This window comes from Polistes canadensis, unplaced genomic scaffold (assembly GCF_001313835.1).
Source record: "Polistes canadensis isolate GaletaPanama2010 unplaced genomic scaffold, ASM131383v1 scaffold_50, whole genome shotgun sequence".
Lineage (NCBI taxonomy): Eukaryota > Metazoa > Arthropoda > Insecta > Hymenoptera > Vespidae > Polistes > Polistes canadensis.
The window spans coordinates 549,764-567,659 of NW_014569597.1; the positions used below are offsets into that span (position 1 = coordinate 549,764).

General features: G+C 30.6%; 1 protein-coding gene across 3 annotated transcripts in view; it reads right to left on the reverse strand.

Moving 5' to 3' along the window:
- Positions 1-17,896, reverse strand: part of LOC106785430 (metabotropic glutamate receptor 2-like) — a 160,770-nt gene that overhangs the window by 91,636 nt on the left and 51,238 nt on the right. For all 3 annotated transcript variants that reach the window (XM_014745890.1, XM_014745889.1, XM_014745888.1), the window contains exon 3: positions 2,915-6,458. In XM_014745890.1, the coding sequence (XP_014601376.1) occupies positions 2,915-6,419 (3,505 nt within the window). In that variant the 5' untranslated portion in view covers positions 6,420-6,458. The remainder of the gene's footprint in view (positions 1-2,914; positions 6,459-17,896) is intronic.

Sequence of the window (17,896 nt, forward strand, 5' to 3'; positions counted from 1 at the left end):
CATACTTAGGTGTGAATGTTTATTTAATTTGTAAGTAGGTAGAGACCGGAGAAGTCGCGCGATTGTAATTTCAACTCAGGAGTGGACAATTTCTTCTCCGGATATTATACAAAGTTTCAGCAACCTTTAGATTCATTTATCATTTAAATATTTCTTTTACTTTTTCCATATATTGCTGATACTCTGTACCGCGAGATATAAATCAGTATCGAACGATTCAAAAGTCTTTGCGTTTTCTTAAAAATTAATTTTTTTTTCGAAAAAGTGAAGATAACTGAATACGTTGGATACTTACTTAATATTAAGTATATTAACGCTTTGCTCTTTAGTAATTTCTACTGAAAATACTTCATTTTTTATATATGTATAGTAAATACAAAGTAGAATAAAGATTAAAGATAAAAGTGGTCGAGTAAAAAAGTAAGACCACAAGATGTATTACAAAGTTTCTGCTTTTGTTTGATATTATTTAATTTTTTAAATGCAAAGTGTTAATAATAGGTTCATCGATTAGATTAAATATCTGTTGAGGCATTCGAGTAAATGTTAAAAAAAGCCTCACAGCAGTGTTTAGGGCATGAAGAAGGAAGAGGCTAAATGCCGAAGAGGCTAAATGCTGAAGAGGCTAATGCCGAAGAGGCCCCCACAAATTTGTGGTATCAAGTGGGCAACTATTAGACTATTGATTTATTTTCAAAGGTTCAATAGCAAGTTAGAACTTTTCGAGAATAGCTCTCTAGTCATATTTTATTATATTACTGTTTTGCTCGTCATTAATTTGTAGTTGTAATTGGAGATGATGGACCATTCCATCTCCTTGGGACACCAAATTTGTGTCCCTCAAAATCGTCAAAAAGATGCATATGTGTTAGTTAGAGTCAAAAATATTAAAATTTTCGTATTATTAAATTTTCAAGCTTAAGTAACGTTCGGTAAATATTACTGTAATTTCTTTTTTCTTGTCTCGTCTTTAAAATTTTTCATTCTGATCGTATTTTATTAAATTTGCAATTTTTCTTTTCTATATAATGCAGCTTAAAAGTATTTCATAATAATTAATAGATATTATTTTTTGTAGTAACTTAATATTTGTACTTTTCCTATTTCTTTATTTTTATATATTTTATGTAAATGTAAAATCACGCGTTTAAATTTAATTTCATTCCAATGTTAAATAGAGATTTGATAAAAATAATTAAAAAATTCAGTTGAAAAGTGCATCTCTGCGAACTGGACGATTTATATGTCAGGCCATTGTATCACTTGATTGCATATTAATATAGTTTTCTTTTTGTTATAGGTGACCATCGTTGGATTTATCATCTACTCGTTTTGATTTTCTTCTACTTTTTAAAATATATATGTATAAAAAACGCATTTCTGAAGGCACACACATATTTAGACACTAAAAATTAAATATAATTATTTTTAATTTATTTACAATATAACAATACTATATATACTATCAAAGAATACAGTATTCTTTGATAGTATTGTATCGTCATCGCGTTAAGTACCTACTATCGCCTACTGATGGTCCTGGTAATAACCAAGATGAATCTGGGTAGATAAAAAAGGGAACTGGTGAAATTTTATATACCTCTGTATTCTCTGCTTGAAAATGACTTAATACCTTACCGACATCTGGTAACTTATCAACGCGCAGTAGAAATTGTTCTTATCGACGTATCGAAATTCAATAATGTTTTATTTTTCCGAATATAGTTTTTATGAAAATTTTTCGTTTTTTTAAGAAGACACACCATCAAATTCAATTGGAAGATCTTTGACGTGCGAAGTAAATGTAAAATAGACAAACATGACATCAAAATCTTGTCTTTTAGTTAAAAAAGTATCAGTTTTCAAAAAAATCAGGATATTCTAGTCGTTTATTTTCTTGAAATACTTTTGATAAAAGCACAAACATAAAACTCGACATTGTAATATATCCTCGTCGTTCCAACCTTCTGTATGCTCGAATCGTGGGATTTCTGTGGTAGAAAAAGAATGAAGGAGAAAGATAAATTGGATGAAAGTGCAGAGGGGGTGTGTGTGTGTGTGTGAGAGAGAGGGAGTGAGAAAGTTTATGCGCATTCACGAAAAATATTCCCTTGGCATGCATAATCAGGATAGAATACACTTCCATTAGGTTTGTATCATCCATTCGCGAACACTTTCCGGAATGACTTTTGTATAATAAAATTTTTCTTAAATCTTCGTGAAAATACCTCAGACACCTCATATTTGTCAAAGCAAAGTTCGATCCCTTAAGTCGTGAAACATAACGTGATTCTCGGTTTCAACGATGCTCGACAGTGTTTCCTTCGTAACTGTCAGAAGTTCATCGTTTTCGCGTTTAACGTTGATAGCTTTCGAGGATCAACCGAGCCATGTGGTGAGAATGTAAGTCGTGCGAGAATATTTAAACGAAGTATGTTGGAGAAAATGTGGTATAAAGTCGAACACGAGTAAACGTACCGGTAAACTCACCTAACTTATATTCAAGTAACCTTTAGTGTGCGAACGTATATACACGCTTGCAGTTTTATGAATGTGCCCGTATTAAGTTGGACTATTATTTTTTCTCAGCGCAGGTTTTTTTTTTTTTTTTAATTATCATTAAGGTTAAATCTACAATGCGCGGTCACAGGTGAACGTTTTTTAAATTTCCTACATAATAGAATTTCTTGCATACGACGTTATTGTATAGTCATTTAATTTGAAAAATAAAAATAAACGAAAATAAATTAAAAATGAACATTTTTCGTTATAAAGATTGAATAGGAATAATGTAATAATTTTATTGATATAGTAAACAAAAACCAATTCCAATTCTATACAAGTATAGTCAAATAAATTAGTTTTATCAAAGAAGGGTTACAAACATAATGCTTAATACAATAAATCTACTCACCCTTGATAAAATCTACCGCCATTTCTAGGCCATAGGTGTCCTTATCGCAGTCATCGAGTATATGTGCTCCTATTTTGACCCCTGGAACGATCTCTCGTTGATTGAGCGTGTCCAGAGTGTAGAGCATAGCTTCTAATGCTTGGACACCACCCTGAGGCATAATAGGACCACACTTCACTGAATCCTCTCTTTCGTGAACCATCATTAAACCTCCTAAAACGAGGTCACCCTCAACCACTGCGCTATGTTTCACTGGCCACGGTGGTTTATTCGTTGAGTTATGATCATCGTTAATCGATTGTTTGTTCACCGAAACATTGGCTATCGTTGTCTTTTCCAAAGAAACAGTAGTCCATTCTGAACTTGCACTCGTCATATTTTCTACTATTTTATCCGATGTTGTATTGTTCTCATCAATCGATATAGTTGTAAAAGTATCTATCGTAGTCGAAGGAAATGTTAACTTCCGAGAATTATTATCGATCCACTGAGAGGTTAAAACGTCAGCAAGAGAATAAGTAAACCCTTCAATCTCGGTGCTAGAAAATGATCGATCGGTCGAACTACTCGGAATTCCGCTCGTCCTTTTTGATTTTTCCGTCATGGAAATATCCGTCGTTCCCATAGAATTTCCTCGAGGGGAATAAGTTTCAAAGTTTTCTTCTTCGGTTATTGTGATTGAATCAGGGAGTTGGTTTCTTACCGACCTAGTGAAGTTTGTTGACAAATTTATCGTCGGGTCAGTACTACTTTCGATCTCCTCAGTTGATTTAGAACGTTTCTTTTTTGATAATAAAAATAATGTATTTGATTCGATAGATTCTTCTATTATTTCGTACTGTTCTTTCGCGTTTGTGGTTGCTTCTTGTTCGACCTCTTTTATCTTATACGAAATATCTTTTAAAGAAGATGGAAAACTCGATGTGAATTTATTTTCGATTATTGGAAACTTCATTGTCTTAACTTCCTCTTTATAGTCGCTTACCTTAGAATTTGTTCTTTCAATAGTTTCTTTTCTTTCATTCGAGATAATATTTGGTAACGTTAATGGCGTCAATTTTGGAAGATCGTTGAACGAAATGGTCGTATCTTCTACCATTTGTTCTTCGTCCTTTAACCAGAGTTTTCTTTGGGAATCTTTACTTTTTATCTTCTCCTCGTGGTAACGCCTTTTTTCCTCCCTCTTCCCCTCCTCCTGCTCCTCCAGCACTTCCTTCACTTTCTTCATCTCATGTCTGTTCCAATCGCTACTTGGATCATTCTTTAGTTCTCCTCCTTTCGTATCCTTTGGAAAATGAGAAGTAGGATAGTCGAGCGACCTTGGACTAACGAAATCTTCAAGAGGATCGCGTACGTTTCTTTGAGAGTCCTTGAAAGACTGAACTCGTGCGCCGCTTTCGAGGATGGACATCCTTCTACTCGAATTTAGCCGATCCGATTCGGACTTCGTATCGTATTTCCGATATTCCTTCGAATTCCAGGATACCATGTTATCCTTGGAAACATTCACGATTCCCGAAGATGTTACTTCTATTTCTTTATCCTCTCTATCCCTCTTCTTAATACTCGGAGGAACAATCTTTACGGTTTCCTCCTCTTTTTCCAAATAATTTATCGGAGGCGAAAGGAGAATCGTTTCTTCCCCATTTTCTTTCAGATCTAAACTTACATTTCTCATTTCTTTGCCCGTAACATTTGTCACTTCCTCGTGCGAAAACGTATCACCACCCTGACCTTCCTCTTTCAAATAGTTTCGTGATCCTTCCGTAAGATCAAAGTGTCCTGTCAATTCGAAAAATTCTTTACTCGAACGAATTTCTTCTTCCATGACTTTCCTCCCACCGTCCCCCCATCTTTTTGATTCATCTTGTTTTTCTTTGGAAATGTTCACCTCTTCTTTTTCTGAATTTAAATCCAAATATGCTGTTTCATTTATTTCTTTTTCATTCTTATCTTCACTCAAATTTCTTCTTCCTTTTCCTCCTCGTATTGTTCCAACTTCTTTGTTCTCAGTTTTCTTTCTCAAACGAATTTCTATTGCATCTCCCATTACTTTTCCTTTTTCTTTTTCTTCTTCTTCTAAGTCGGAATTATCTTGGTACCAAAGACCAACCGTATCTTTCGAGACTTCTTCACGATCAGATGACATCACGGAAACTTCTTCTTCTTCCTCCACTTCTCGCGTTTTCAACTTAATCGTCTCTTTTGTCGGATAAGGAACAGTTGCATCATTTGAAAACTTATCGACATTTCGGCGATCTCGAATCAAACTTTTTACGTTATTTTCATTTAAATACTTTCCTTTCTTCGTATTCTTTCGCAGATCTCTTACTTCGTCATTTCCATGAAAAGAATTTGTTTCCTTTTCTCCTATTTCATCTGCGTATTCTTCTTTCGGTCTTACGATTATACGAAATTTATTTTCCTCGCTAATCCTCGAATTTGATTTTGTTTTGTCGTTCGTCTTGAAAGAAAATTTCCGTTCTTTTTGTTCTTTCATTAACAAACTCTCAGACGAATTAGTCGATTTAATTAAATTTTGATTTTCTATAAATCCAAATGATTCTTTCTTATATTTTAAATTTTGAATTTCATCATTTTCGTATAATTTATCCTTGTTCCAGGTTTCATAAGATTTTTCCAAAATTTGTTTTATTTTCCTCTGATCGTTCGCTTTGAAAAATAAACGAATTTCGTTTTGCCCGTAAATAATGGTCGAATTGTATTTCCTTCTTCTATCCATCGGATAAAAATAAAAATGTCTTTCTTTTTTCTTTTCAGGCAAGAACTCGTCGAGTTCGTTTAAAGAAAAGAATGTCTTTCGAGAAGGAGGCAGTACGTTAGAGTTCTCGCGGATGGATTCTCGCTTTATCCAGATACCGCGAAGAATCCGAGAGGATCTTGGTCCTTTCACCCCAAACCTCTCGGACTCCGTACCCTCCGATCTAGGTTCCTTTTTCCGATTCCTTGAAGTCCGTTGTTCGGTCATCGAGTTATTAGAATTCCGATCTTCCTCGGATCGAGAGGATTCCACGTTATTTCTCTTCTCTCTTCCTGTGATTTTCCTTCTATTTCTCTTTTTCGAACCTCTTGATTCAAGGTACTTTATTTCCTTCACTCCATCAAATGCATTCATTGGAATAATACTCGCTAATCCGGATTTGTTTTCTACAATCTCCTCCTTTTGATCCTTCTTCCATACTTTCTTTTGTTCCTTTTTCCTTTTTTTCAACCAAAAATATCTTTCCCTAGGTTCTTCGATTGTCCAATAATGATCTATATTTTTATCGGATAAGTCAATCTTGTTATTTGCGTAACTAGTTGTTACGATATAACTGGCATTCCCCTTATCAATAAAGTAACTTTTGTTATCGTCGTAATTGAAAGTCTTTTTTTCTTGTGCCAATGTAAATCGTAATATCGATAAAATCGTTAGGATCGTTCGAATTTTCAAGTTGATCGTCCGAGTGGCCGAAACGGCCGAAAATCCCTGATTTCGAGGCATCACCTCCTCACCGATGCGAACTCGTGCATTGCTTGATTTCTGAAAATATTAAAATCATTTTTAATAGAATTTATTCAAAAGTGTTTTTATTTTTTTTAATCATTAATATTAAATATAATGTTCAGGATAAATCTTTTTTAAAAGAAATATGATTTCCAATTTGTTTAACAATTAGAGTGAAACGTTCTCTTCTTTTTATTATCGAGGAATGAATTGAATTATTAATTATTACATCGTTTAGAACAAATAATGTTCGTGTTTTCGTTTAATCTAGGAAATTTCAACTAAATTCGTTGTCGAAGAAATTTGGCAACTCTCCTAATGGCGTGGGAATTTTCTTTTCAGTTACTTTCAGAATTAAATAATTTATAATTTTCTAATCTATTCTATCTCGAAATATGAATTCAAAAATACTACGATTTTCTGAAAATTTTAATTTTAATTGTTAATAATAAATAGCGATCTCAATAGGTTGAATGAAAACTGACGATTAATTCATAAAATGAAAAATATTTAAAAATTTTTATCATCTTTCTCAAAACTTCGTAAAAGTAACCAAAGTATCTATCTGAAATATTCGATATTGAATTATTTAAAAGAACTTTTTTTATTTTACAAATGTATAAAATTAAAATTCTATACATATATATATGTAATTTTGTATTTCTATCTTGATATAAGTAGAAACTTATCTACAAGTTAAATTGCCATCAATGTGCATATAATTTTAACTATACATTGAATATAATTTCGAACTTTGAAGGTAACTTATTGTTAAGATAAAGTTGCCAAGATAAATATTTGAAATAAGATAAACTTTGATGTGTTAGATCTTTTAGATCAATGATTTTCTAGAAGACAATATCGAATAGAAAGATCATTTCTAAAGCAATCCTCCTCCCATTCCTGTTCGTTTCTTCTTTATCCTGAGAAAAGAGCGATAAGGAGAAAAAGATAGGGAAAACGAAGGAGAGACAGAGACAGATAGACAGAAAGAGAGAGAGAGAGAGAGAGAAAGAGAAAGAGAGGGAAAGAAAGAGGAAGAAGAGATTTATAGAGCATCGAGTTACGTGTCTCGAAACGATGTAACTTGTTTCTCCGAGGAACTTGAAATATAACCAAGCGAAATTCGTGTTATTTATCGAAACTTTGTGGGTTTGAATTTCGTCATAGGAAACGTCGCTATAAACTGTCGAAGGGATTCCAAGTAAAGAGTCCTTCGTTGAATAATCAAAACGAACGTTCATAAAGTTTTAACTGGCTGAATGAACGAACGAACGAACGAACGGCAACTCGAATGATACATTCCGACCTATATACCACCTAATTGAACATGGCCAACTGGATAGATTGCTTAGACTCGACCATTTATTGCATTTAAATCTATATATGTGTATGTAGGAATACTATCAATATTATAGGAATCAACGAAACATATAGGTATCCATTTATTTCTTCGAACGAACAAATTTATTTTTTCGTGTTTGTTCGTATTTATTCATTGAGTGTCGTAATACCAAGCTTTACGAATTATTTTGTATTTATTTCTTTCGTTATCGTTTTGTAAGTATTAATCTGATAATCGAATAAATTATTCGATACTTTGTTATATTATTTTCAAGTAAGTTTTATTAGTTATAACTTTTTTTCAAATGAAATCTAGATGTCATGTAAAAGGTTTTTTATATATTTATAAGAAACCATAATGGACAGGCAACCACAAGCTTTATTGATTATAAATCGTTTTATAATTATTTATTTGATAATCGAATAAATATTCGATACTTTGCTATATTACTGTTGAGTAAGTTTTATTAGTTATAGCTTTTATCAAATAAAATTTAGATCTCAGGAAAAAGGGTTTTTATATATTTATAAGAAACCATAATGGACAGGCAACCAAAAGCTTTATTGAATATAAATATATTGTACAACGAAAGTTGCTGACGTCGATATGTTTCATCGATACAAAGGGTCATCCAAATCAAATAGTTATTTATCAAGGTTTGTTGTTGATATTCAATTCGATTAATTGCATCGAATCTCAAATATCTTTATTTCGCTCTTCTAAAAATTAAATTCAAGTGATTTACAATTACGATTTATATTAAACTAATAGAATATACAAAATTCTGATATTTATTTAATAATTTTATTTTTAATTCAATATTAACACAATGAACGCCGACGCTCACGTTGCTTGTCTTACAAAAAAACAGATAAAGACTTGTAAATTAATTTTTGAGTAATTGATAGTCTGATTCTACTCAACATATTATTTTACGTTTTGTCAAAAAATAAATAATGACAAATAGAATATATCAACGTTTAAAGTATGCTTACATATTGTAAAAAAAAAGAAAAAATTCTGCAATAACGCAGGCCGACGTTCGATGTGTTAAAATATTTTTCTTATTTATTTATTAAAAAGAAAAAAAGAAATTGTAATTAAAGTATAAAATGTTATATTTTCGTAAGATAGCTGATCAACATTTTGATTTGAGATGATCTTATCTAATATATTATCGCATTAATTACGTCTTGATATTTATAGTAATCCGTTGGTTCGTCATCAATTAAACCGCGAACATTTAGAAACGACACTTTAATCTTATCCGTAAATTCCATCTCTCGCGATGAGAAACGTCGACGACGTGAGAGCAACGCGAGCTGGCTGATCGATAATATTGTACGAGGTGCTTATTCCGGCAACATAATTTGCGGCCGAATCACACATAATTTTAATTACTTCGACGGTAATGGCTTTGCATATATGGTATGGTATATGATCATCTACCACGAAACCTGACAAGCATTATCGATTGCAAGTAATTATGTCATGTAAAATGAATTTCACTCTGATCGTGAATATCTTTTAAAATGAAAAATCAACTTCAATTGAATATAATTAAACTTTCCAACTTTGTGTCTGCAAATTACAATTAATATCGACTATTGAGATTCGTATGTTTTTTTTTTTGTTTTAATTATATAAGCTAACTCTAATTATATATTAACTTTATGGGTTCGCGTAAATTTCAACTCATATATTAATATATGGATGTTTTATTAAATCATTTCATTTTTGTCCACAAAATAAAGATTTGAAATTGTTTCCAAGCTACAATATTTATTCATTATAATAAAATTGTTGAAAGAGTATGCAATTCATTGTCTCTATTTATAAATTGATATTTGTTGATCTAACGTGTAACATATATTATTTTATAGTCGAGAAAAAAATCGACCCATACCTAGAGGGTTAAATTGTTACACATCATTTACATTTTACTTGTAATCGATTGTGGTATTATTGTGATTTGTTAATTTATCTTATCGTTAAATGAATTATTTAATACGTAACTATATCTCTTTATTAAAATATTTAGATAAAATCGAAAATGTGTGCGTGTTAATTTATAATAACAACGGAAAATGAAATAGATGGATTTTAAATTTCGTTTTAATACGTTATAAGGATAAACTCGTTTGCTTCGCTAACATATCTCGAATTTCATTTCCCTGTGAAAACTTTGGAGGGAACTTATCTTCTCGCGTATATAGAAAAAAAATCCTTAAATTCAACATGATTTGCAGGAGAACAGGATGGATGAAGAAGAGAGGAGGAGAGGATTCGCGGGTTTAGACGAGAGATGGTAGAGAAGTCTCAAACTCTTAAGTTTTTCGCACATGCTAGGGCGTTGGATGAGTGATGAATGGCGAATTATACGGAGAAGAACTTTCTTTTTACGCTTGTGTGCTTTATTTAAAACTGTATATTACTTCCTTGTATATTCCTTGATATCATCTTTTGTAATAACGAGTTTTATTACTCGACGAAGAACTAATTAATATCAGAAAAAATTTATTTACTTCGCCGTTCACTTTTAGTATATATAAAGTTTTGCAGTACTTTAAAATATAACCGATGCACAAATTACTCTTTCACGGACAACTCTGTTTTAAATGTTTCAAAAGATACATAAAGTTTTCTTTTTTTATTATTCATCGCGATGATAATTATATGGAACGAAAGTAAAATCATTTATTTGTATTTTCAAAAAGTAAAAATGGATATATTTTCAATTTTATTATGATATTTATTATTATTATTATTATTACTATTATTATTTTTATTATTTCCTTTTTATTACGGCAGTAGAGGTAATGACAATTTTCTGCTGGATTTAATTATTCTTTCTTTATGGAGTTATCAATCGAAAAATTTATTTTATAAATTTGTTTAATGATTTTTTTCTTCTCTTTTTTAATTAAGAATAAAGTATAAAATATAATTTGACGAAAAAGGGTCTTCTTATCTTCGATGTTGCTCTATGACCTTCTCATTTCCCAGATATACGATTTGCAAATTATGCCAACGTATATTATTACATTACCCACGGATAATAGCGAATAGTAAGGGAAAGTAATGTAATAAAATTTAACGACTATGCTAGTTACTTTGTTCATTCCCGTCGAGACCTAGAGAACCCTTGAGTCCTTTCAGTTCTATCTCCATACTTTTTTCTTTTCTTTGTATTCCTCGTTAACTCATTGAATCATTTCAAACAATACGTAAAGAATATAATTGAGTATTCTGAATTACCTATCGTAAGTAAAAAGAAGATCATAGACATTGAACAAAATTTTCTTACAATCAGTATAATTATACAGAATTTAAAGAATAATTAAATATTTAATTAATACAAAATATAGAAAGAATTTAAAAACAAATTAAATTATCATAAGTTGTATTGCAATTTTTTTTTCTTTCTTTTTTATCGGAATAATAAAAATAAGATTAATTATATATATATACAAGTTTAAATTTAATTAAAATGAAGAAAATCGATCTGTTTAATCAAAGCAAGATTAGGATCTATGAGTGATCATTCAACAAGCAAAGAACCCGTTTCTTTTTCCCAAACTTTTTGTAGCCACTTGAAACAAAAAAAAAAAGAAGAATGATTGTGAAGACCATCGAAAAAGGAGCCTTCGAGAAGTTTGCAAACATACCGTTTGTAAGACATAGCAATGAGATTTCTACTAGAAAGAACGAAGTAAGGAACCAAGATTACATTCGCCACTAGTTGGGTAGGGTTTAAGTTTGATAGACGATTGGAACGTGTTCCGAAAGATAATTCATTCCTTAAATGGATGTAAATAATAAGAAAAAGACATAAATTGTTTTTATATATGTATATATATATTTTCCTTTTTTGTGCACAGAATTTATAGCACGTTATTTTATTTGGAACGAACGATCGAACGTTTTCGCAGATTTAATTTTTTTTTATTCGCGACCAGCATATAAATTCGCCCAAAACGGCGTTACGCGCAATTTTATTACATTATTTTTATATTTTAATAATTCGTTGCAATATTTAATAAATACTGGACAATGGACACAGGAACGTAAAAGGTAAAAATAAAAAAAAAATAAAATAAAAGAAAATGATTCTATTTCCATGCGAGAAAAATTTATAATTCCGAATGGAAAAAACTGTATCTGTTAGATATAAATATCATATGCATAAAATATCAAATTTCAATAAAAAATTCTACCTATTATTTTAAGGACTCGGATTTTATTATTACTATATTATTATTATTATTATTATCATTTCAAATTAATAAACGTTACTTTTCAAGTAATAACTTTTTCACGTTTTTACAAAAATACGTTTGATATTTTTACGTACGCATTTAAAATAAAGAAAAACAATATCGTTTCATTTACCAGGTTTATCTTTTTTACGTTAACAAATGAATTCTATTATGTGCATGTCGTAGATAATACAAACGCAAATAAGTGTGCTACGAAAAAAAATAGAAAAAACAGAAAAAGAAAAAAATAATCATATCATTTTAGGATTTGCACTGTTGTCAGACGACGACTTGCATTGTTTACTTGTCACGCTTACAGACTAGATGAATGTAATCTGTTATTAACCTTGAAACATAAACGTTAACCTATTCACATTATCTTATGCATCAGTCAAAATTAGGTCAGTCAATATCAGACAACCAGTAAGGATAGTTCATTTGAAGATGGTCTGTGATACTGACAGAGTAATTAAAGTGTTAAATTAGGGTTTCCTAATTCTCAACGGGTTTAAACGATTCCAATCAAGAACGTGCATTCAATATTTCAAAAAGAGTTACGTTAGATCTATCGTCGATATCGAATTTATTCTTCTTTTTCTACATTTTTCTCTGTGAAGTTTGAACAAATAAAACGATTCGCCACGAACGTGAGACGGATAGCGAGAAGAACTAGACATTCCGAATACTAGCCATCACCTTTTTCTAACGGAATGCGAAAGTTCGTATTTTCGGGCTATTGTTTTCGCTCGACTTATTGTTTCTTGATATTAAATCGAGTTATTTTGTATTTAATTAAGTACAAGCTTATATATGTTACACGAATGGTATCACTTAAAATATTACAATAATACTACTTACAGTGACTCATAAAAGTATTTGAACACTTACCATGAAATATTTTATTAATTATAATAATTATATTATACGACACTTATATATATATATAGAAATCTTATTAACATTGGATGGAGGGATGACTCTCTAGATTATATAGGTAAAGTTTCAAGCAAATCAAATTATATGTACGACAGTTATGATTTATTTCTTACAAACGTAAAGATTGCTAAAGCCATAAAAGTATTTAAACAGATTACTTTTAAGTATTTAATATTTAGTAGGACCACCAATTAATATTGAATATCTCAAATCTTCGACAAGAATTTGTGCAAATACTACTAAACGAAAGATTATTATCAAGGTATCTAATATAAATATTTGACGCATCAATTATTATTTATATCGAAATGAGAGTATTTAGATATCATACGTATGCGAACATGTTTTTACAACAAAAAAGGATTACAACTGAGAGAAATCTTTATGAGGGATACGTCGGAAGAATAACTTGTTTTTACGCGTGGGAAGTTTCTGTCACGTAACAGAAGAAATAACAAAAAAAAAAGAGGATTTTCGTTATTACGAGATTTATGAGAAGTGTAGGGATAGTTTCTTTTTCTTTCTCTCTCCCTCTGAGTGTGTTTTTGTCGTGCATATACTGACAATAGTTAGGAAAATCGAAAGGTCACCGGTGTCGCTTTTAATTGCGCGGTTTATTTTACCTCGGATTACGGTTTATAACGAAAGAGATCATCTGAACGAGCTCTTTCATTATTCAAACACACATACACACACTCACATAATTTTTTCTACCTTTTTTTTTTTTTTTTTTTATATACCCGTCGTGGATTTTCATAGTCGTTGACGGCCAAGTTAGACTTAATTACGGCCTGTCGTAATGCACAGAAATACTCATTTAGGTTTTTTTTCTTGATAAGATAGGTCAAATGGAAATGTATGCTTTTAACTTTTTTTTCATACGTTCTTCTTCCATTTGTTAATTTAATCCGTTGCAATTCGCATTATTTTTTTTCTCCCCTTTGATAAGGCAACTCGTTTCTAGTTTGGCATAGTTACGAGAGCAAATGATAAAGTTAATAATTATCTAGACGAGTTTCCAATTTACATTTTTTTTTTTATATTTAAATATGGTTTGTTAAAAAAAGGAATCGTAACGCATTAATTTTTCCAATGGAAAATAATTCCGTATCTAGTTCTTATTTTTATTTGGTTTTGTTTAAATAAATATACTGCGAAGTTCGTTATTTTACGTGCATAGAATAAGTTAAACGATGATCATCTTGTGGAATTTCAAGTAGTTGTGCATACGTGTATCTCAAAAGAAACATTTTAGTACGAGAAAAAGCTCGATACTTATATTTTCTTTTGTTTTTTACTTTATTGAGATCATGATTTTTCTAAAAATGTTAAAAAGTTGTATATTTTTATATAGGATTTGATTTATTGAAATATCAAATATTGACATCAAAATATATAATATATCTTACAATTAATTATCTCAAAAAATACTTTAATATACATATAACTTGATCTTCTCTGTATAAATATACGCAATTCAATATAATCTCTTCGTTTCACATTACTTTTCGATCATCCCAATTCAAATTCGACGATACTTTCTTTTCTTTCCTTATTTTTTTCTGACACGAACACACAGGCTAGCAACATACACACACACACACATATATATATATATACGAGTATATATAATAATTTTAACCGATATCACACCGAAAATAAGCTTGATAATCGTTCGCTCACAGCATATATACGTAAAACATTATTTTCCTTTCTTTTTCTATCTTTGAACATACTAATTGTAAGTATTATGCCAGCATATAGATACGCACTAATCTCGTATCCCACATATATTTAATTTATGCACTAGATACTAACATTTCATTTTCCACACGAACGAACGCGAGTTTGCTTTTTCGTCGTTTTAAGCACGCAGTATAAATTTCTTACGCCTTTACTATATATTTTAAATCGTATAAACCAATATACATACGTTGCTTATGCGATCCCACGTAGATTGAATTTTCAAGAAGTTAAGTGAACGCTCTAAACTTTGTTTTTAATGAATTAACCATCACATGAACAAATATTTTTCTTTTTTTCTTTTTTATTTTTTACGAAATCATTCTTGAATAAATTGAAAGATGAGAGAGGTATTTTTTTTGTTCATGAAGATTGAATTTACAAAAGTTTTAAGAATTTTGTTCAATGAAATACACGTAGAATAGAAATATTCTTTGTTTTTATGGAAAAAAATTGAAAGGGCAAAGAATGTTTCGTCAAATACCTATTCGTCTTGAATTTTTAATATATGAGAACAAGTCAAGATGTTGGTTTAAGGGGCAGAAGAAGATAAAAGAACTATTAGAATTATTCCGAGCATTCAAGATAGCCCCAAGGGTAGAAGTAATCCTTTTGTGCCTTGAATAGCATCCTTAGTTCCATTCAATGTTTGGAATACTAATCATTCAGAAACTACACTATTCTTTAGTTTTATGTCTATATATATTTTCCTTTTAATGATTCTAAACGTTTCTATGTAAAGTTTTGTAATAGAAACTATAAATTTTCAACGAATATTTAATGAAAATGGCTCCATTGTCGAACTTCATTTTATCGTGAATTTAACAAAATCATTTGTAATGAAGATTATTAGTCATAATACGTTGATAGTCATTCAATATTTATAGTTGCAACAAGAAGATAAATTATTGATTGATATTAAATCGCGTGGAAAATCGCAAGGACACATCTATGCAATAATAATCTCCGTTTCTCTACGGTTATAATCTGAATTATTATCTAATACCTAATATGAAATCAAATTACAAAGGAAACCAGAGAAGCAGACTACTAAATACGAGCATCGACACTTGTTCACAGCTGCTTTTGACAACAGTTTGAGATTATTTACGGCTCGAACGAAATCGTATTACACGCATCTGTGCGCAGAGAGTAGAATTGGCAGTAAACGATCAAGAACGGTCATGTCGTGCTTTCGAATGACCAGAAATTAATTGTCTTTTTATCACCCTTTGCATATCACGATTCTATTCCTTTCGATTTTCTTTAAAACGAAAATAATAGTTAAGAAATCTCTCTTTTATCACAGTTATTTAATTACTTATTTTTACAATTATTTATAATCGTTTTGTGTCCTTTTTTTTTTACAGTCAAACAAATCTATTCGTACCGTTTGATAGATCATTTCGATAAAATTCATATTTCATTGTGATCTTTCATTTCGACTTTTCCATTTCGGTCTTTTTTAAGGTCGAGCTAGTAGATCAATCCGTCGTTTGCAATTACATACTATGATTTGCTCCGGAAAAATTCCTTTTTCGAATAAAAGTATGGGAGTTGTGATAAAGTCGAAAGTTTTCAGACAAATTACCGTCGAGGTTTATCATCTCGTCTTTCCTCTTTTTTATGTCCAACTTCGAACGTGATAAAATAAAAAGTGGTGTTGCTCGATATTCTTGAGAACGAATCGTATTTCATTCGAAGTGACACGATCATAGTGATATGCGTCATTTGAGAGAATAATAAAGGAGTCTTTCAGTTACAAGTAAAAGTAAGAAAGATAAAAATGATGTTCGGAAAAGCATCGTGGATCAGGTTTTGCTGACCTCGAATGAAACGTCAAATGGTTGGATGATTCTACTTTTTTTCTTCAAAAAAGTTTAATGGACGGTGAAACGATGAAACGAATGCGGTTACTCATACGGAAATATATTTTCGTATTGAAATATAGAATATTTCTAATATTTTTTTATAATTTTGAAATATTCTGTAAAAAGAAATATATTTTTGTAAATATATATAAACACAGGAGTATTCGTAGCTCAACTGTTAATTTAAACCAATCAATATTTTCTTGTAATATAATATTTAAAAATTCTTATAATGTATTTAAGGATTATTAAATAAATTATTCAACTTTCAAACTGATATAAGAGAAGAAAAATTAAACATAATCGAAAAGAAATCTTTAAAAAAAGTATTATAAGATGCAAGGGAGTATCGATTAAATACTACTGGCAAACATAATAATTTAATTTAACAATCCTAAAATAGATTTCCATATAGAAAAATATGGAAAAGCTTTAGCATTACAAACAAATAAAAAATTATTTCAAATATACAATGAGAAAACGGGGGACGAATATTCTTGTAACTCACTGCATATAATATCCAAAATTTGTGTAAACATTTTTGTAAAGTTTCCATCGTACAAGCTTAAATTTTCAAACTACAACGTATTACGCAATATTAATGAACAATATGTAAAAACATGATTGATCTGTATACAAAATAGTATCATTAATATGATAAAATCAGTTTATAGGGTTAAAAATCTTATCAGCATGTTCGTACACACGTATTCCGTTTCTTCTAATAGGTTGCATTATCGAGGATGATACAATGAGTACGGAGAGAAGAAGCAAAAGCACGGATGGAAATCTTTGAACAAGAGAGACTCCTCTTCCAGAATAGGATCTTGAAATCATTAATCTTCTATGTCGGTGACTCCTCTTTCCGGAGCAACGTGCACTTGCATGGGAAATGTATACGAAGGACACGCCTAGTGATATGCATTGCGATTCAGAGCTTACAATCTATGTGCTCTGCATATGGTTACGGTGTTCTGTTTCCGTCTACCTTCTCTCTCATCCTCTCTCTTTCTATCTCCATCTATATCTTTCTCTTTCTATCCCTTCTTCCTCTCCTTCTCTCACCCTCTCTTGTGGTTAGATGTAATTGCAGTGCCCCAAACGTGTTCTGCACTCCGTTGTCTTTAATCGTTTCTAATCCATCGAACGAGAGAGACCATTCTCGAGCATTTCATTTAGAAATTTATACATTTTGTTGCACAATTTGAATTCTAATTTGTTATCTCTCTTCTTCATTTAAATTCAATTTAATTTCGAAGGAGTGTTTCATTTTATTTATTTATAATCTTATATTTATTAATTTATTAATTTATTATAATA